At 35.8% G+C, this 22,115-nt stretch overlaps 2 protein-coding genes across 2 annotated transcripts in view; one reads left to right on the top strand and one right to left on the bottom strand.

The window, feature by feature from the left end:
- Positions 1-2,384: 2,384 nt before the first annotated feature.
- Positions 2,385-22,115, top strand: part of LOC134800166 (uncharacterized) — a 55,925-nt gene continuing 36,194 nt past the window's right edge. The window contains exon 1 of the mRNA XM_063772641.1: positions 2,385-2,885. The gene's annotated coding sequence lies outside the window, so the exon portion shown is untranslated. The remainder of the gene's footprint in view (positions 2,886-22,115) is intronic.
- LOC134799777 (low molecular mass lipoprotein 4-like) lies at positions 20,684-21,978 on the bottom strand. Its single transcript, XM_063772186.1, has one exon. It carries the CDS (start codon positions 21,976-21,978, stop codon positions 20,692-20,694), a length of 1,287 nt encoding a protein of 428 aa, XP_063628256.1. The 3' UTR covers positions 20,684-20,691.

The raw sequence follows: 22,115 nt of genomic DNA, 5'->3' as shown, positions 1-22,115 counted from the left end.
TCATCAGACCCTGAGTACTATCTTAAGTCAAAGATCTTGTTGAGACGAATAAAACGAGCCTAAACACGAAGTGGTTTAGTTGCATTGTTGATTGGTACTGGTGACCACCTTCCGGCTCCATCATCAGACCCTGAGTACTATCTTAAGTCAAAGATCTTGTTGAACCGAATCAAACGAGCCCAAACACGAAGTGGTTTAGTTGCATGGTTGATTGGTACCGGTGACCACCTTCCGGCTCCATCATCAGACCCTGAGTACTATCTTGTGTCAAAGATCTTGTTGAGATGAATAAAACGAGCCTAAACACAAAGTGGTTTAGTTGCATGGTTGATTGGTACCGGTGCCCACCTTCCGGCTCCATCATCAGACCCTGAGTACTATCTTGAGTCAAATAAATACATATAGAATGTCAGGTCGTTTCAAATATTTTTAATCCTGTCCGGTAGTTTATTAAACTGTACCATTATAAATTATAATACTATAAAAACGGTGCTAGGATCAAAGTCTCTCGTTGCGGTTTACACGCACACAGTATAGCGTTTTACACGGCGCCCGCCGCACACAATGATAAAAAACCTCGTCGTCGCCGTTGAAAATGTGCGGAGCCGACCGACACACGTCCTGCCTCTACAAGCTCTGCCGCGGCACTGAGCTGGCGCAGCGCGCGTCATCGGTAATATAGAGTAGTTTTCAAAAAATTGCCAAAAAATTATAGTAGAATTTCATAAACACTAATGTATACCAACAGTATAAGCAAACGTTGCAGATTGCTTGAGTATGAAAATGACTTCGATATTAAGTAGATTTTCGTAGGAATTGACACTTGTTTCGGAGAGAAAATCGAGTTCGTTTTACTTTGATTTTCTCTTTCTCAAAGGTATGTAGGAAAAATATAGTTTGATATGCCTAAAGTACAGGGTATTAGTAATACAAAATAGCCAGGTTTAGCAGAGTAAAATTCTCAACATTTCCAAATAAGAGCTCGCCATTCAGTGCTTCACGGGGTTTTTCGGGAACGACCATCAGAAAAAAAATCATTACTAATTTAATAAGTCCTTTTTCTAATATTTACAACGACATTTATAAAGATAAGAAGACGCTTTTACTGGAACAAGTACTCATTGTTTCTAATAATGAGCGCAAAGTCCTGAATTTCGTCGACTAGTATCATCAATTTTGCATTATTTCGACTTTTCTTGTAAGAGCGCTCTTAACTACTTAAAACCATTTTAAGTATTAGGTAACTATAATACTAAAAATGTTATTGACCCAGCAGCAAAATTATTTAAGTGTGTAACCGTAATAAAGGTAGGTAGGTATAAACAGCCCTAAGACGTGCGGTATTATGAAATGTCTTGAGCAATTTACTTAAATGCTTAAATTAATTAGGTACTTTACTGTATAAATAAACTACCTCATTATGCACTACGGCAGATTTTTATACTTTGAACATACTTAAGTAAGAGGTAGACAAATATTAGCGTGAACATGTTGAAAGTGGACTGACACGTAGATGTATTATTTATGTAATTAACATAAATACGTAATCATTTAGTTCTATACTTCATAGTTAACCTCGTGAGTCTAAATGTACAGTAAAATGTACATATTCGTTGCAATCTAACTTGAACCTTTCATAAAACGAATAAAGTATTATTTATTTTGTTTCATTGCGTTTTAAAACAAACGAAATTCGTTCCAATTTACTTATAATTCGAATATCTAATAGTCTTGTTGTGTTTAGTATAAGTGTTAATAGGGAATATTAGGCAAAGCTCTGCGTAGGTGGCACCTTTGTGGCACATACAGTAAACAAACCACATTGGCCTACCACGAAACAAGAAAATCTAAATTTTGTTAACTAATCTCTCTATCACTCTTGCATATTCGAGCGATAAAGAGGCAGATAACTATGTTTCGATTTTCGCGTTTACCGGTAGGCCCTTGTTAACAAACCGCCTGTGAAAACTTGTCAAAAAACAGTTTAAGGCACAGTATGTATAAGTTAGTCTATGAATTTACTGAGTCGGTAGTGCTGCACTCTGGCGGCAGAACATTGCTGTAATATCCCCTATTGGCCCTATTCCATCAAAAACATTAAAGAATAAAAGACATCAACGAACGATGAACATCCAGACTTTTTTTTAACAGGATTTAAATTTTCAATAGGTAAGTAGATAGATTTAGGATTTAGGTAGATCTATTTGCTTGACTTATTTGATTTTGCCTGTGCAGTTGTCATTTTATTTTGTGTCAGTAAATGTCATGCCTTTCTAAAAATATAACTACTAATACTCATAGAGTTATATATTTGATATTTATAGTATTCTAGGTCCATGCTAATACTTTTCTTTGATATAACATTACTTAATTAATGATATGTAGATTTTCTCACATACCTAAGCGCGAGTGAAATTTTATGACGCTTGGTAGAAATAATGTAGACTTACCTAATAATTTACGGAGCATTGCAGAAGATCTTCAAAATTGGTGAAAGTGTCGACATGTTTCCGTCAAAAATCCTTATTTTATTAATCGTTTTATCGGCCTTAATCCTTCGTGGGATACGTCCACCTTGAGCTCCGCATATCGCAAATCTTTCGCGATGCCCCTTTCAGTTGACCATCGTCCGGCGCGCTTCAAACACGCTTCCATCCGCCCGCGTACAATTCGAAAAAAATAAAATCTGGTCTATGCCGCGCGAATAGTGATGTGCCGTTTTTGTCTGTGAAGCAGCAATTCGAAACTTTTTCGCCGAGTTTTGTTATTGGTTTTAAAACTTAACGGTGTTTTATGGTTATCTTTGCCGTATTCGGATGAAGGATACATTACTTTGTTAAAAGCGGATTTTTCATTGCATCGCTGCGCGCACACGGATAACCATGGTGAGTTTTATCATTAATAATGCCATATAGAGAAAAGTTATCTTGCATCGTTATTTACTGGTGCGAAACGTTTTAACAACGGTTCACTTCTGTGTTCGACTTTTTATTTTATTTTTGAGAAGGTAAAAACTTGAGTAAGCATGAGAATTTTTTTTAACATATATTATAAATGAAATAGACGACTGTATAAATACGTAATTAACTAGGCAATTATATAAAATAAAAAATAGTGAGAAGGTTTTCTATGTTTTTAGGTAAGTACCTAAGTGAAATATCGGGTAAAACGAATTAACCATACCTCATGAGAGTCATGAACCATACTTTTTATCGAGCTCGAGGTTGTTAACAGGTATGTTATCACCTACCTGTTAACAACCGTGGTCAAGACGGACATAATTTGGTTAACTTTTCTATTAGATTTACAAAATATCCTGAAACCATTCGGCGACTGCTACGAAAAATTGTTTCATCGTTTTTACTGTGCTAACTTAATATCTGCTGTGCACGCAATATGTTTTTTCAATTAATCTTATGAAGAAAAAAATTATACTTTATTTCTTCCTTCGACGGTTAGCGCTCAAATATTCATCATCACTTCCCAGAGGTTGCAGAGCTAAACTACCCTATTGTCGGTACCCCACACCAACGGAGGGCACCCTTAACCTTTTTAAAGCGACAGCAGTGGTGATTTCCTAAAGTTCTTAATGAGTGTTATTTTTAGAGACAAATATTTGGTAGTTTACCCTATGTGATTTAAAAATTGACATTTTTACGACCATGATTAATATTGACCAATTAAGTTTTTGCATGAACTTTGGAACATATTAGTCCAGTATTGGTTTGTTCTAGATTTCGGCGCAATCGTACTTTTCATAACCTCTAGAATTGTAATAACTGTTATAAAGCGGAGGTCCTAATTAATATATATTCAGTTTCCTAAACAGGCAGCCTTAACATAAAACAGTAGCGCAGAGCGCACAGACAATGTCACTATTAGTTTAGAAACAGCACACGTTTGTGTGGCACACATTGAATGTGACTGGAACGCCATTTAAACATTGAAAACCTGTAGTTGTCATTGATTAATATTAACAACAATCTGTAGTTGATATTGATTAATATTAACACGTACCTAATCTTGTAGCGCAATTAGCTTGAACCAATAAATCGTAGTTACAACGAGATACACAGAGGAATGATAACAAAATTAAATCAAATTCATTACACTTTACTGACATTCATTTGTATGGTCGAATAGATTAGACTGAAATACAATGTTGATTGGTTATGTTATGGGAAATCCTTTCGCAAGTCAGGACTACATCATCCACCTTTCACGTCAAGTTTTCTTATAACTAAACCGGAGCAAAAAACATCTTTGCCAGTAACGAACATTATGCTTATGCAACTTATATGCAAGCAGTTACGCACACCCTGCATATGTCTCTGTCTGAGGCGATCCTAATGTGCCACATAACTGGGTGATGCGTAGGTACAATCGCGTACGCTCGCGGTGTTCCAGTTAAGAAAAATTTGCCTTAATCCTTACTACCTGCAAGGCGTTCAAACGAGTATCTCCCTAAGGGTGGAACACCGCCAGCGCAGGCGATTGTACATGAAATTTAATGGTCATTGTACTCACGTTTCCTTTTTTGTACAAAATGAGACAGTTTATTTTTATTTTACCGATGTCTCTAGGTAATGACCCAAACTCAAAACAAGTGATGAAACCATCAAAAACCCCGGAAAAAAGTACGATGATGATATAAAACTTATGTTCCGGTATGCCATATCATATTAGGTTCTTTAATTAAATAATAGAACATTACTAGCTATCCAGAAAATAAAAAATAAAATGTCCCTACTTTTTGAAACATATATGTGACGTTCCACGGCAAAAGGTACCTTATGGCGGCTGGCGCTTACGTCGCATAGCGCCGCAATAATATTGGAGCGGCGTTAATAATAGCGTAAGCGCCAACCGCCATAAGGTACCTTTACCCGTGGGACGTCACATATGATGCTAACGGTTCTAAAAAAATAACAAAACAAAAGTAAAAAAAAATAACCGTCTAAAAATAAAACGATTAAATGAAAGCTACGGCGTTAAAAATGATGAGTTTTACTTTTCATCAATTCTGTTCAATAACTCGTAAACAAATCAGTCATAACTCTAAACATGCTTCTATTTGTCACTGTTAGATGAAAGATTTGTGTGAGTTCATTGTCATTCTTAGAACAGACAGATCTGCATGCAGAAACAAAAAAGCAGTCATTAGGTTCAAGACTGTATGTCACTGTTGATTTTGAAAGATAGTTCTAGAAGTGATGGATATGACTATCAATGAACGACACCAATTATCCGAAACGGGTAGCCAAAGGTCACTCATCATTCCTCATTCATTAATCATCGTTGTGCATTATCACTGTGCCTAATTTTTACGCGTAAGATGTTTTCCAATATCTGTTTTCATTCATTCTGACTGCAAACAAAATCCAAGTCAAGTAATTAATATAGTCATGACAAGAAATAAAGAAAAGAGAAAAGAAAATCTTTGTTTCAGGCAACTAGTGGCCCATAGGTACATAAATAGGTACCTTAAAATTAGCATACATATAAAAATATACCTATTTTCAAACTAAACAAATCACATTATGGTTGCAATACTTGCGATGCATTACAAGGCCCCTCTACCGACACAATAACTATTAAATTAATCCTTATGTTGACGCAAAGAAAATTTGAAATAGAGGAATATTGTCAAAGTAAATTATGTAGTCAGTACTTTTACTGTCATCTTTCGACACAAATGATTAACACTTTTAGAACGCCATTTGACTTTGATCTTTATTTTTTCACTGATATGTGTTTTTGTGAAATGTCAAAAAGTATCGCCATCTACTCAAGAGTAGGCTAAAGGTATGGCGCCATCGCTCGAAAAGATGGCACCATACCTTTAGCAAAGATATATGTAACTCCGTATGAGATGAATAAAGTCTAAGAAAATACGGTGTTCTAAAAACGTGCCTCGGAAATCAAGAAAAAGTCATTCTCGGATAGATAGCGCACACACCTTTGGCCTATGGTCGGCTAGATGGCGTTGACGACACCGTTTCATATTTAACAATTTTAACACATAGGTATCAGTGAATGTACATGGGTCAAAATGATATAAAAATATTAAAATCATTTATCCATATATATAAATTATTTCGATAGTTTTATACGTTTTCATTTTGAGTTTTAGTCGTGTGTCGATAGATGGCAGTAAATTTACTGTGACTACAAAATTTACTATGACAGGACCCCTCTATACTATCTATTCTCTTTGCCTTTAGTCTATTGTCGTTTAAATTCTCTTTGGTTGACGGGATAAAAAAATTCATTAAACTCTTTTATTTAGTAGGATGCCATGAATAAGATCGAATTAGTGTATGTATACTGCGTGACTTCATAACAGTATGTCACCTTAATTTACGTTTTACGTAATATTTCATTACTAAAATATTATATTGAATATTTTTTCCTAGAAAGTATTTTCCTATTCTTAGGTACAACACGGGCTGAAATTAACAGAAATTAAGCATCCGAAACTTATAGTTACTGTTTTTTTCTTGGTAATAAACAAATCATATTTCTACCAATGGAAAATAGAAACATCAATGTCAAATTAAAACAGCAAATGTTGATTATATACCTGCTTGAAGTTAACGAATGACGTTCATTAATCAATTTAATGCTTAATGTAAAGAGTGTCCAACTGTCCAGTTTAGATATGTTACAAATGATGGCGTCAAGGGCTATAATGTTACATCAGAGATATGTATAATATACAGACAGTCGATCTCCGTACAAACAGCAACACTCCTGTACATCGGTGGGCCTTATGACGGACAAGGTCCACCGATGTACAGTTAACGTGTGGGCGTTTACAAAGTCGTGTTAGTCATTATTATAGTACATAGAAAGTTTCAGATTTATATGCTTTTACGAGTATGTTAAAACGATAACTTCATCTAGTAGGACTGTGATAGTTAGGAGTGAAATATTATGTCTTCATAACGCTCACCGTCCTTTCCGTAATACTAATTAATTCAATGTAATTTAAATATAAATGTAATTGTAATTTATATTTAAATTACATTGAATTAATTAGATTTGATTTTCTTGCGCTCGATTTCAAATCAAAAGAAATTAAATTATGTTTTTTTGCATAATGGGCCTTGTAGGCTGCGATGGCACTAAGCGTCTTATAGACTGTTATATGAAACTGTGTCTTCTAATGTATCGCCATATACAACATCAATCAAGTTTTGTGTGGATTATCTATATTATATATTTGTCCCTGTTCTAATGCAACGTTTTAATCAATAACGATTAGACATACATCTGTTTTTAGTATTTAAATCCCAATGTTCATTTATGTTAACAGTTCAATTATAGATAGCAGGTATATTAATTCCATCTTTAATATGTTTAGACAAGAAATTAATTTTATTACCTCAACACCGACCTCGACACCAGTCTATGGTGTACCTACAGATGACACATTTGGAAATTAATACAACGAACAACGATGAATTCACTTTCCTTATGTAGGTATTCGTATATGTACCTGACATGCACTTTTCCGTTATCCTTATTGTAGAATGGAAAAAAATGAATCGTGAAATTACCATTTACCTAAATGAGGTGCTCTAAAAACAATGATTACATAACAGTTAAAACTAAATTAAATGATACCACTCTCGTTTTCTATCAAAGCTTTGTTTATTATTAACCTTGTCTTCATGAATTATTGAAATGAAGTGAAAGTATAAATCCGCCGCGTTTCGGGCTTACTTAACTGACGCCGCTATATGTGTAGATGTAGACTCTGCCTTAGTGAATAAGCGAGGCCCATGCGGACCAGTGTAATGGGTTCTAAAAAATTTACCGATCTCGCATCGATTGAATTCGTTGCACCTCAGGGTGCCTAGTGCCTAGCCAAGGAGACAATCGTTAGCGCTACGATAGCGAAACGCTTTGTGTCTCTCTATCACTCTTCCATATTATGCAACAGTGACAGTTGCGTTTCGTTCGCCACGGACCTAAATAATGGCCACGGCCATTAGACTCGCCTGTGACTTGGTAAGCGGTTGGAATAACACTTCTTTTGGAGGTGGCCTGCAGTACCGGTGTGGCATTCGGTAATGCTATCCACGAAATTAATTATGTTTTTATTAATCATGTGCGGTTATGGTATTTAAATTTATTATTCAGATTCTGACTGATAACGTGTTAATTAGAGGAAATTTAATATTTAGGGAACGTTCTTTTTTTTAAGAAGTTAAAAGCGATACAAAAAAATATACTGATGTGTCTCTGTGACCAGCGAATCCCCATGACTCCACCATTTAAAAAAATACAAAAAGTGAATCGACATAAACTACGCATGACCTAATGATCAAACCTGCTCACAACATTTCATCGGTTTAAGGGCTAATTTAGACGGCGCGCGAACTCGCATGCGATTTTAGTTACATTGCGGACTGTTGGTTACGTCCATTTCAACCGACCGATCAAAACCCGCAATGTAATGAAACTCGCATCGTCTAAATGTGCCCTAAGAGGAGGAAAGCCGGATCATGTGACAAACATTTTTCCCCAAACTGATACGGAGACGCTTGTTTGGTCAACAATAATGTACCTACGTTACCGACTCCTACAATTAAAGAAAGTAGACTATACTTAATTATGCCTAATCTATTGGGACATAATCTGTGTTAGAAATGCACTTTACAACTAAGTAAACCTAATTAGTTGGACGAATCCAAGCTACGTACAATAGCTTGGTCGCGTGATCGACGTGATCGTCATTCCACATAAACACCTTCGTGTCTGTCTCATTCCAGCATTGCATATGATTGGTAGATTCTCGAAGAAGATTGAATCGAATTTGAGTCCAAATATCGCTATTAAAATAAATATAAGTAAGAACGTAGGTATGAAGGTAAGTCCCTTTAGGTCTTTTAGAATTAATGGAAAATCATCTATAATTCCATCATGTTAGAGTCTATTTTCGCAATCTTCCGACAATCTGTAGGAGGCATTCGGAATAAAGCCTTAGTAAAAAAAAACAATTTTGAGTTACAACATTTTCCAACATAGGCGGTCCGTACCTTTTTCCACCGCCTTGCTACTTTCTTATATACTCGTAATTTAGTAAACGTCAAAGTGATTTGATTTGACCAAAACTGTCAATAACTAAGTACATACCACAAAAAGTTGGATAGTCAAAAGAAGTTCCATAATTGAAGGCTCAAACAAGATCAGACCGTAATCAGAGTTTAGGTTCAATACACTGTCTCAAAATCGACGACTAAATGAATCAATGTCAATTGTAAATCGTACATCACCAATTTAGTCTTACTTTTCAATAACACATGTTTGTGAATGGCGCCCTAGTTCGAGACGAAAGAAGACATACTTTCAGAGTGTATGAGTTGTATGACTTGCCGATTGTCGCCGGCGAAAACGAAATGGTTTCTACGCGAAAGACATACATAATGTACCTAAATAATTGATTATAATGAAGCTGAGGCTTTTTGAGAATCTCTCCTTATACCGATTTCATTCGTTAATATAATTTGGGTTTACTAAATGTAATGACGGTTTTTAAATGAGGAGAAGGTGAAATTATTTAAGTTAGGTACATACTTATATTCATTTCACTTATTAATTATATTAATCCTCTTTCGAGACATACTAAATTACATAATATTTTGGTTAGTTGCGAAATATCCGATTTAAATTAGCACTAAACTATTATCATGTCGGATTTACGTCGAAATTTCCGTTTCACCTCTTGGTGCAGATGCTTAATAGCTGTACTTGTACTGTGGCTTGCTAAAAAATACCAAACGCTTGTTCTGATAAAACTTCCTCGTCATCAACCACGGCACCCTCACGGACGCCAAAAACGATACCAATCACCTAATTTACGTGCCTGCGTTTGCGTTCGCCATCGTCATGTAAATATACGCACCAGCAAGTCTTGCAACTTATCCGAAGTTTAACATACTTTTGTAGAATGACTTGTTGCATTTGGTACTCGCCTCCGCACTATACATACTCGTACAATGTCGGGTCAACAGTTACCAAAAATTAAATCTCTTCATGGAGTTACTTTTATTCGCCTGCCAGTACCGTGAAAGTTAATCTTTGGAGTCGAGCGAAGTAATTAAATTTGCATTAAAAGCAATTCTGCTCTTTTAATATGAAATTAAAACGGAGTAAATATAGCAGTGAGATAACTGTAACGGAACTATTTTGTGGTTTATAGTGTGTTATGGCGGTGTCATCATACCCCTCAATACGTAAGTTTACTTCTGGGTAATTCAGTGGGTGTGCAGACCTTTCAAAAAGGTATGTCTCGTCACGTGGGACTATTTGAACCTTTGGGGCTTTTTGGAATTAAGCATGAGAAAGTTTGAGTATAAAAATGTTAATACTTTCCATTAGTTTAAAAATATAAAACGTCTAATGGACTCGAAGCGTAAGTGGTATAGCGGGTGAGGACCTGTAATAGGAGCAATAAACTAAACTGTAAACTGTACTCTTCAAACTGTCCAACATTTGTTCAGCGACTTTTTTATGATGTTATATTCAATTAGGCACGTAGGTACTATGTACCTACTATTATACCTTAAAGCAGGTAGCATTACATAATGGAGTATAATTGTAATACTTATTTATTTTAGCATTATTTTGATTAAAAATCAGGACACTTTATCCCATTAACGCCTACCTAATTAGTTGATACTGTCAGGTTGAGATATAGTAGAAAATCTACTTAAATGTCTCAACTTAGTTGTAGGTACTGAAGCGTGTTCAGTGGGCGCTAATGGGTTTAGGAGGCTCGTTAATTTTAGATCGTGCGTAGTCTACATACTTTATGCTTAGATAAACTAGAAATTTACTTCTCATAAAATCAAAACGCCCGTTATTTAGACTTAGTGATAAATACACATAAGCTTGGTGTCTCAAACACTCTCCATCAATCTACCAAGTTCTAAGTGAGAATTTTAGCACTGAATACCTTTTTAGAAATTTCTTCACCACTCACGAATCGTCCATCTCCAGTACCAAACCGTCTGTGCGCACGCGATGCTAGAGCGACGATTAAAACATTTTTATAAACGTTTCATATTAATAGCAACTGGGTTAGTGTGTGGAAAATTCTTTTTCACGTGCCTTGTTATTCCGTTAAAGTAATTTGATGAACGAACTTGCTCTGGTTATTTCTAAGTATGGTCGTTATTGTCGTTTGTTTGTATCGACTGAGAAAGCTACGTTCTACAGAGTAATTAATAAAAAATAATTGAGATAAATTGCTGACTGAGATGTCGATACAAGATACAACTCAACATTGAAGCAAAATAACTCGGTGAAACAAAATATTCATATGTTCACCACATATGAAAATGAATCCTATAATACATTTGAATTGAACCACCCCACGAATAATATCGACAACTCAACCTAATCAAAAGATTTTAGATTTTTATTGAAGAAAGGAATTAGAGCACATACGTGTCTCAAATGTAGTCAGTAACCTAATTAATACAAGAAAACTGACGTGATGCAGATGAGATGAAAACTGCTGAAAAGAAAATCGATTGTTTAAACCAGCAACCTTCAATTGTTTTCTAACAGCCAAATTTCACCTCCATATGACTTGCGTTATTGAAACATACGGTTTCTATTACATTGAACTTAAGGTTCATAATTCTTCTTTTTATCTCAGACGGTCTGGCAAGTCATGTAGGTGTCGTTTTTAACCACGTTTGGTCAAGGATTGACGATGTCGCCGCATTCCGAGTCCAAGTTCATGACATAATGACTCGGCTTTATTGTGCCCGTTTTGTTTTTATTGTTTGAGTATCAGCGAAAGTTGTGGTCAAATGTCATGCTCACAATATAATAGTGAAAATGATAGTGTGGTTTACTTTGAGTTTAAATAGCATTGGACTTGGAAATGGCCGTTTATTCGCGTGGGTGATGCAAGTAATCGGGGTGGTAAACTGTTGATGTAAAGATTTTCCTATCTCCATATCACATTTTTTGATTTTCAGTATGATAGTTGGGAATTTTATAATAGTTCATTGGCCTATTTAATTAGGCTGTTTGACTTCAGGACTCTTTACTTTTTTTACGCTCTTCATTTTATCATGTAAGCTCTGTTCTAACTTCTACTTATGATAGTACCAAATCATTATTAGGTTCCTAAGTATTTACATAAATACTTTACCTACGGTGTGGTAACGGTACCTACCAAATAGACTTTAGGTGAATTGTGTAAATATACTACTTTGTTCATTTTAGGTGAAATCTTCAATATAATATTTTATGTAAATACTACTTACCACCGGGGACAGATCTGGGACACCTAAGATAGGTGGGTAAGTTTTATTTATTTATTTTATTAGTTAAATTTATTAGTGTATACCTACTTCATTTTAATAATAGTTTATAAGTTTTGTTATTGTGATCTTAAATAAAGTATAATTGGAGAAAAAACAAACTTACCACCTGATAATTTTTTTAAGAGCTGACATTATCAATTAATCGCCTACTTTTTGGACTAATCTGTAAATTGTAAAGAACGTCACGAATAAGTACCTACACTGACAGGTTACAATACCGTACGCAATTTAAAAGTCCACTATGTTACAATGTGTTTTACTTTCTACGAACTTTCTTGTAAATATAGAAACTAGCTGTACAAAACATCAGTTCGAGACATTGCTCTAATCAGCTTAGCCACGGTGCAAACTTTGTCAGAGGTATCTAGAGCCGGCCACTTTCTAGACCGACGGAGATTAATACTTTCCGCTAGATATCGCCGTACACTATGGTATGGGGCTATTCATAAATTACGTCATTTCAAATTAGGGGGGGGGGGGGTCTGGACATCGGATGACGGTAGCATGAAGTAGGAGGAAATGGGGTCATTTGAAGCATGATTTTTGGATGATTATAGGGGGGGGGGGGGGGGGCAAAAATCGTTGACGTAATTTATGGACAGCCCCTATGTCCGCTCGTAATATCTGTAACTATAATGTCAGTTGGGACGGTTCTGCCTTTAGAACACAACAGCTGACGCTGAGTGACAAAAGATATTGCCAGGTTGGCACAATTAAATAGGACAATTTTGTAAGAAGTGTAATTTTGTAAGTAGTGTATACATATTTTCCGTCGTATTTTCACAGAAACGTACGAACGTGTCTTGCTATTTCAGACAGTTTCGGCACAAAAAGTACTGAGGTTGACTGAAGTAGCATGACAAATACGAACGTTTCCGAGAAAATACAATGGAAAACAATTATGCACTACATGTGTACTATGTATTGTACTTTATGTATAGGCATGTTCTGTATATTAATAGACAGTTGAATAGAGTTTGTGCGGAAAGAGAAGAGTCGTGGAATGTAAGCAAGAGCATCCACACATTTCACAACTCTTCTCTTTCCGCACAGACTCTAACAAGGAAAGCCATTTGTCGAAAATGTACCTACCGTTTAAGTTCATCATTTCAAACGGAATAGTACATTGTAAGTGCTCACATTTCTCTCAATCTGTATTACATGGATTAACTCTCACTGGTTATTTTCCCGTGCAAGCGATTTTGTACCATTATTGACTTAGATACAGAACAAATGCGTGTAGATAAATAATAAGATAAAAATCCTTTCTTATCGTAAATCAAACGATGAAATCAGAATAACTTAAGCTAGCTAACCTTGAATCATCGTACCATAGTTATCTAGATTTTATAAGTTGCCCGAATGTTATAAAAATCTTTTGATTTTTGAATTTATATTATTGTTTTAACAAATTAAAATGAATATTTTAAATTAAATAATGATTACGACAGGTTTTTTGTGACACAACACAGCTATGTTATAAATGTTATAATCAATAAAGGAACTTAGATTAAACAATCTAGATTTTATTTACGAATAGGTACTCAGTAGGTAGAGTCTGTGCGGAAAGAGAAGAGTCGTGGAATATATGGGGCCCAATACATTCCACGACTCTTCTCTTTCCGAACAAACTCTAATATTGCAACAATAACCCTGCTACATTCGCCATCCGAAAGTATTCTAACTTAATACTCAACTTACAATTGAAAAACCCCAGGTTATAAAATCACTGCTGTCAGTTACGCTGCTTGCTTGTGATTTAATGGCTTTCATTTCCATATGAGTTCAGTACAAGATTACGAGCTATCACCGAATACCCGAATTAGTCAAGGTTTACCTCACAATAACTTATTGTGTACACAGGAAAACTTTCCATTTTCTTTGATGGGATGAGTACCTACTGTTATGATACTCGTATAAGTTATCTAAGCCACTATGATTGTAACTTATATTTTTTGTCGTCATCTTCCGTTGATGTTGTTATAGTGCATCAAAGGGTCAAGGTCAAGTCTAGTTTACTTGTTTCAATACATATTTATGATATTAAAAAAAGGATCTGTGGCTGTTGAAAACATAAATTTGAGGAAGAAAATTTAACATTTGTAAAGAGAAACGGTTGTCTACATCGTTTAATTTCCCACCAAAAATTTACGACTCAACAGTAGTATAATTTATGACGTGGTTGACGTTAACGTTCATCGCAATGCTGATAATTGTGCGAGGTAGCCGCCAGCTCTTCGGTCACCAGTTACGTCAACCAGACACTTCGCGATTTCTGCGAACAACTTATGCGCGCTGGGACCCCATGGACCTAGAGTTTCGACTCCAAATGGTACAAAATGGTACTCTCTACCGAGACTCTTATATTTGTAACATTTTAAAATTTCGGCGCGACATTATTAAGATCCGAGAGATCTCCCCTGCTTATACCTATCGGTCAAATTTTATATTGAAATTGTAGTAGTTTCGCTTTTGGAATAAGGCGTCTACTATTAGTTTTCGTGTTTTACTCTTAATGAGGAAAAGTCTGCTATTATTGACATTTCTTGTTTTTGCCGCTTCACATAAGTTACAGATGTAATACATAATTGTTTTTCATCGTATTTTCTAGAAAACTTTCGTAGGTATTTGTCATGCAAGTTCAGTCAATGTCAGTACCTTTTGTACTGAGATTGACTGAAATAGCAAGACACGTTCGTACGTTTCCGATAAAATACGATGGAAAACAATTATGCACTAACTACATCTATAGGAGTTCGTTCCATAAACGCCTGCAAGACTTCCCGCAGACTCACGTATCAAACCTATAAAAATTATGTTATGTGTTTGCGAAACCCCCATAAAAGCCATCAGCAATATTTTCATTTACTGCACTACAAAATGTAGAAACCTTAGATATTGGAACATCTATTGTATACCGAGTGACTAACTAAACAGTTTCATTGATACTCAAGGGACATTGGCCATATTTGTCGTAACAATTAATAGATTTCTACTTTCTTATCGCATCTTTTTTAATTTCATAACACGGGGCACATAAATTATGCAGATTTAAGGCCATAAAATTTCCAATCCAAGGTCGTTATTGGGAGCTCAAATCCGGTTGGTTTCTTACGCGCTTTTTTGATTAAACGATACGGAAGAAGGGACATCCTTGGTCAAAAGCTTAAAGTATCCAATTCTAAAAGGCTTATGTATTATTTCTAAATCTTAAATGAAACAAAGACGTTCTAACTTGAACTTGAAAGTGCCTGCGATTTTCTTTGTCAAATTGTTACTACTTAACGTAAAGTACTTAAGCCGACAGGTTTTCTTCGAAAGAATAAAAGATACAAAAAAAATGCACGTATGGGAGCCTAATACTTTTGGCCAAGACTGTAGGTAGGTACTCATGTGAGAATAGCGGTAGATAATAGCTTAAAATTTGATCTAGTTTAGGCCTATGTCCAGTAGGTAGTGGACGTCCTCTGGCTGATATGATGATGATGATTGATCTAGTTTAAATAGTGATTATGGTCTAAGATCCGGTATATATGGTCGACCTTTACCGATACGTCTGTCGGATGATACGGACGGAAAATATGTTCCAGAACATAAATAAACCTATTGGACGTCAATGACCGATATATACGCACCGCAGGTTCAACGCCAAAGACTGATTAATCCGCGTCCGCGTGACAGCTTTTGTGTTTGACACGGCGTCGAAAAGGTTAATAGGGTTGCCTAAAGAAATATGGTCTAGGACTAGTATTATATGATCTGTGGTCTAGGTTTAATTATTTTTTGATAAAAGTTTTTGTTCTTCAAATTTTACCGACTTGTTTGACCAACGAAATGCGTAGGTACGTATGCTCTACCATTACCTTATGAGTTAATAATTGGCGTTATTTATTGTAAAATCTTAAGTGGATGTTCCACTTCTGTGGCATCGTGTAATTAATTTTTAATTTATTACACTTGTTACGAGTGTTGAATCAAACCGTATGGCGGAAAGAAAAAAAAATCCCTAAGCACTCAAATAAAACAATGTTTGTGAGATACACTGGACCTAGTATGGATCACGGATGTTAAATAATACAGGTATATTACTATGTTGCTGTTACTTAACATCCGCGATCTATATAATTTACGTTAGCATATCATATAGTAGGTACAAATATGGGGAATTATGGCCGTGCCGTGTGGAGTGGAAATCAAAAGCCGCTTTCTTTGCGTAAGGACTTAGTACTTACTACTAAATATCTAAACTAAACCAATCAAACATCAACCATCTTAGATAGCATTGTACTCGATTTTTGACCAGTTGTTCTCAGGGCTGATTTAAGGATGACTCACGTTAGACCGGGCCGGAGCTTCCGGAGCTTCGTTTTCTATGGAAAGAACCACGTGATCACCGATCAGTCGTCATAGAAAATTACATGCCGGACGCCTCGGCACGGACACGGCCCGGCCTAGCGTAAGACAACCTTTAGACGGCGCGCAAACTCGCATGCGATTTTAGTTACATTGCGGACTGTTGGTTACGTCCAATTCAACCGACCGATCAAACCCCGCAATGTAATGATACGAGTTCTCGCATCGTCTAAATGAGCCCTAAACGTTAACGGCCGTAGAGAATTTTATGAATCTTAAAAGAAAGTTCAAAGTTGAAGGTTTACAAGATTTATCAACGCGACAGGGAACACATGTTAAACATGTTCAGTTTATTTGACCGATGGATTTCAATATTAATATATATATAACCCTTGACCGATCATCGGATTGAATGAAGTATTTGATACCGCAGATTAAGTAGTAGGCCGCAATTGACAACATTCGTTTTTTGACAGTTGTCAAATCACTATCACTGCACTTTATAAAACATGTGTATGTATGTTCGCGATAAACTCAAAAACTACTAAACAGATTTTAACGCGGTGTTCATCTGTCAATGGAGTGATTATTGAGGAAGGTTTAGGTTTTGTTAAGGTTTTGTGTAACCCGTGCGAATCCGGGGAGGGTCGCTAGTGCCAAATAAATGGAAATTACGGCCTACGGAAGTTTACATTTGCCACCAACTATATCGCAAGTAGCTAATAAATAGGTACCTACTGTGGATCAATGTCGTTTATATTTTGTATAAAACGCTTAAGTAAACTTATCAATCGATTAACGATAAATATTTACAGTTTCTTCTAAAATACCCAATAACAATTAGAAGAAACGGCAGAAGCTGTAACTGTAACTATAAAGTTTGATTGATATTTAACGTTTTTATTACTGTTGTAGTGATTTGCATCGGCTACTTGTATTTCTATTCGTATTTGGAATTATACGATACTGTTTTATTGGGTCTATAAAACAGGTTTAGGTTACGCGGAGTATTTTTGAACATTTTGCTATTTTGGAGCTGGCAACCACGTTTACCCGGCCTACTTCCAAAAAACCTATTTACTTTCTGGATTGGAAGCAGATGACAGTTGAGTTGATTTCTTAAAGATAATTATGTAAAATATTGGGTTCTGGTGACTTTGTGGGCCTGGGTTCCTTTAAATATGAGGAATCGGGGAAAATGTTAAATGGAGTTATCCTCAATCGAGTAGATAAGATAATGTAAGTGCTTGTACACTGTTAATTACATTTAGTGCATTGAGCCGGTCACGCCCTTAGCCAGTTCCTAGTTCTATTCGCACGGAAACATGCATAATGAATGCCCGTGCGTTTGCGGAAAAGACACAATGCGTATGACCGGTATGGCCATTAAGCAGGGTCATTTAGTGCGGGCCATGGTGGACTTAGGGGATTCGCTTTCATTCTGATTACATTAAAGTAAGTTAGAAGTATTGATTGGCTGGTAGAGATTGATACACAACTAATAAAGATGAAATAAATAAGTATACGTAGGTATCGAATAAAGGAAAACTTTTAGCAAAAAAGTACTCAGTCAATTCTAACTACTCTGTCGTCACTTAAATATAGAATATCTGGTTAAAGTTGCATATACATTTGGTCGTACTTATCACAATTTTTAATTCATAGTCAAAAGTTAAATCACCGGCACCTTTCTCATCTTTATAAGAAAAATGAAACGCGATGCTACATAACATAATAGTATAAATGTTTTGCACAGTTATATTTTAGAAATCTAAATTATCTAAAATATGCGAATCGAATCGTCATATACCATCGGTCGGTGTTTTGGTCAATTATCATTTTAACAGGTAAATTCTCATATGGCTTTACTTTCACCCTACCTACTCACAATAATTTCGTAACTAAAATAACAAGTCGAACAAATAGTTTAATTAATGTATGAGTGACTTCATATAGTTCCTGTCTCGCCGACTTTTTCGATGTAATAAACCGTATCGTAGTATGCAACTATACATATTTCCGGCCATATTTCAATATTTTAGTTTTAAGTTAATAATTTTTCACGCTGGTCCATAGCGGGTTGGAAATTTCACATAGCTTTGAATTTATTCGCGTGTTCTTGAGCAATTGTGCCCTTGTAACGTGTACCCATTTGTTTTTTGCTCCGCATCCGCGCAGGAGCTTTTGTGAAGATATACTAGTATTTATAAATCTACTCTGTCAGTAATACGCCACCAGCAGCATTGGTAACAAACTTAACAAAGTCTGTGGGTTCGATGTACCGTGCTATATCGACGAGATTGTTCGCTTGATTGATGACTGTTTAATAACAGTGTACTACCGATGTAACATAACATTCCTTGTAACGCCGATATTTTGTGGAATGCGCAATAAACTTACGATTACATTCTTTTCATAGCTTAATGCCGTAAATCTGTCACACTTATTCCGTATTTTGATCTAACGAAACGCGAAAAACGCATTTAGTTTTTATGTATTATGATGAAAATTTATTGACATTTGTTTAGAATTTTATGATACATGTGCACGAATGTAGTTTGCCAGCGCTAATATGCAACCGAAGATATACGAACTTGACAACCAGATTAAATTAGACTGATTAAAGTGATTAATATAATTAGCATGAACTTTCTGGCTACGTTAGAAGATATAATTAAAATGATTTGCGTGAGTAGGCATCATTTAACAATTAGTTGCCATAACCACAATGACCGTTAGTAGACATCTGGGTCGCTCGCGCAGCTACGGTTCTCAATAACACGTGCCTACTTATAGCCAGGTGACTGTACAGTCAGCTTCGATAATAGCGGATAAAACAACGCGCCAATAGTAGGTATCTGCTACCTTGGAATACTTCCTCATAGTAAGTATATATACGAGCTCTAACAAAGAGAATATAGACCAATCGCATTAATTAATACTTACGTCTTAATTAAATGTGAATATCAAATTGGACGGTTGATAGTGACATCATCGTGATGCCCCCAAGCCGCCGATATCGCGAACTGTCATTAAAATGTCTGAATACGGAATACATTAATATTGATTGAATACTTAATTTGCCGACCGATCAAATCGTAGCTACAAATTCAATATGTGCGAAGATTTCACGTAGGTTTTGTAAAAAATACCTAAATAATACAAATAAGGAGGTGGCACATTGATCTCTTTTTTTAGATTAAGAGAGTAAAATCTCCCAGCCCAGTCACTAAACACGATTAAAAAACAGTACAGTTGGTTTTTAGTTATCGAAGAATGTATTAAAAACAATAAGCGTAGTTTCTGTTTAGAGTAGGTAACTCGAATACAGTTACAGATGAGACAGTAAAATATTAAACTCTTAAAGGTAATAAAACTTAATAACTACTCAATTCACTTAATTAAAAAGCTGTATTTATTTCAATAATAATCAGCGAGCTCAAATCAAATACCATATCGCGCTTTGCTACTGAATTGACTGATTCGTTAAAGTTTTAAAGAAAGTGTGGTGTAATTTGTCGGGCGATGCCCGCTTTATGAATTATTTAGCATTTTACATCGCCATGATGTTGATTTTGCTAATAAAGAATGACTCACGTTAGACCGAGCCGTGTCCGGGCCGGAGCTTCCAACGCATCGTTTTCTATGGTAAGCATCACGTGATCGCCTGTCATGTCATAGAAAAGTAAGCGCCGGAAGCTCCGGCCCGGACACGGCCCGGTCTAACGTGAGTCATCCTTTAGGATTATTATAGCAACTTCCGTTTCTATATTCACTTAAGTCACAGTCTGAAGTTTTTATACTCGATTAAAAATTAATAGAGTCATTTAAATAAAAATTCCTAAATATAGAAATATACACTGTATATATTATTAATACAGCATGTCTTAATTTTTACAATCGTAACAGATTAGTCAAATCCAATTAGTTTTTCACTTCGCACATATGTTAATTAATATTTTATTTAATCAACACGTTCACTTTATTAAATAATGCTTTGTTCCTGTTGCCATGGAGCTATGAACCATTTAAAATCGTCCAATTCCTTGTCATTTGCACTACCATAAAGATAAGACTCTGGACTTATGTCCGCTTTCCATTTATAGTTAAATTTACGGTCAACGATGTGAAATAGCAAATCATCATCAATCTTAAAAGGTTCCAGCGCCCACTGGTATTGCAGATCATTGGAATCTTCTGAACCCCAAATTTTTCTGTTCCCGTTTTCTTCGTTGTCGTCTATCTTAAGAAATAATTTTTCCTCTGTGCTCTTGATTTTGAAGAAAACTTTGTCGTGTTCCCAAATCGGATACAATTCCCAACGAACTGCACTACTGGTATTATCCCTGCTGTCGCACCACGCAAATGTATTCTTTATGGCAGTTTTGTCTGGATCAGCATTTAATTTGACTGCTTTAAAGTTCTTCTTTCCCATTATTTTAACGAAACTACCTTTAAAAATCAATTTGAAGGCTACAGGAAACCACTTCGTAATTATTTCGTTAGAACTATTCCAAAGCTTATAAGCAAACTCCATTGTGTTTTTAACTCCTTTCTCTAATAATTTTCGTACAACGTCAGATATGGCAGATCCATTACCACTTCCATCCAAAGTTAAACAGAGATCCACTGCGCTATCGTAATTACCTGCTACAACTCTTTTACGTAACTCTTCGCCCATTTCAGTTATATTAGTGTATGCTCTGTGGCTGTTGTCTCCGAACAGCGTCAAGCCTTGTAGCTTTTCTGGGAGTTGGTAACCATGACAATGAAGAAGCCCTTTCATTGGTAGTTCTTCATTAAGATTTTTGATGTCTGCTTGCGTGTCTTCAAATCCAAATACTACGACGCTGCCAGTTTCAAAATTTACCATTCTTGCAATGTCCTTAGCGCAACTTTTGTTTATGGGAGCACCCATTAAAGTGACAAGTTTTACGCTGTTATCTTTAATATAGCTAGCAGTGTTACAGTTGGTGTAGCTGATGACAGGAATGCGATTGGGAATTTTCCTGTCTTTGTCCGGTCCGTTGCTGACGAGCTGATACTGATGGTTCACGTTATAGCAGTTGGCGAAGCCGCTGACACCCGCTTCGGACTCGATTTTGCCTTCGCCCCAATAATCCACATGGTCGATCAGATTGGTTGAAGATAGCGGTAGTCTGACTAGGTTGTATTCACCGATGTAGGGCACCTCTGAGTATGGGTATATGTGGTTAATGTTAGTGATGTAGTTTGGTCGTCTCGATAATTTCCAAACTGTTATCGAATGCATCTTTAGTATACTATTGTAAGAAGAGAGGAAATTGGTTAGCTTAATAAAATTATCTAACAACAAGATGTCATAGCCTAATGACAATCAGCATTGAAGTAATGTAAAATGAAGATGATTTGACGTTTATATTTTAGTAG

The sequence above is a fragment of the Cydia splendana genome, chromosome 19 (genome assembly GCF_910591565.1).
Source record: "Cydia splendana chromosome 19, ilCydSple1.2, whole genome shotgun sequence".
In the NCBI taxonomy this organism is placed as follows: Eukaryota; Metazoa; Arthropoda; class Insecta; order Lepidoptera; family Tortricidae; genus Cydia; species Cydia splendana.
Note: the sequence above shows the minus strand (reverse complement) of the source record. Positions and strands in the feature narration are given on the sequence as shown.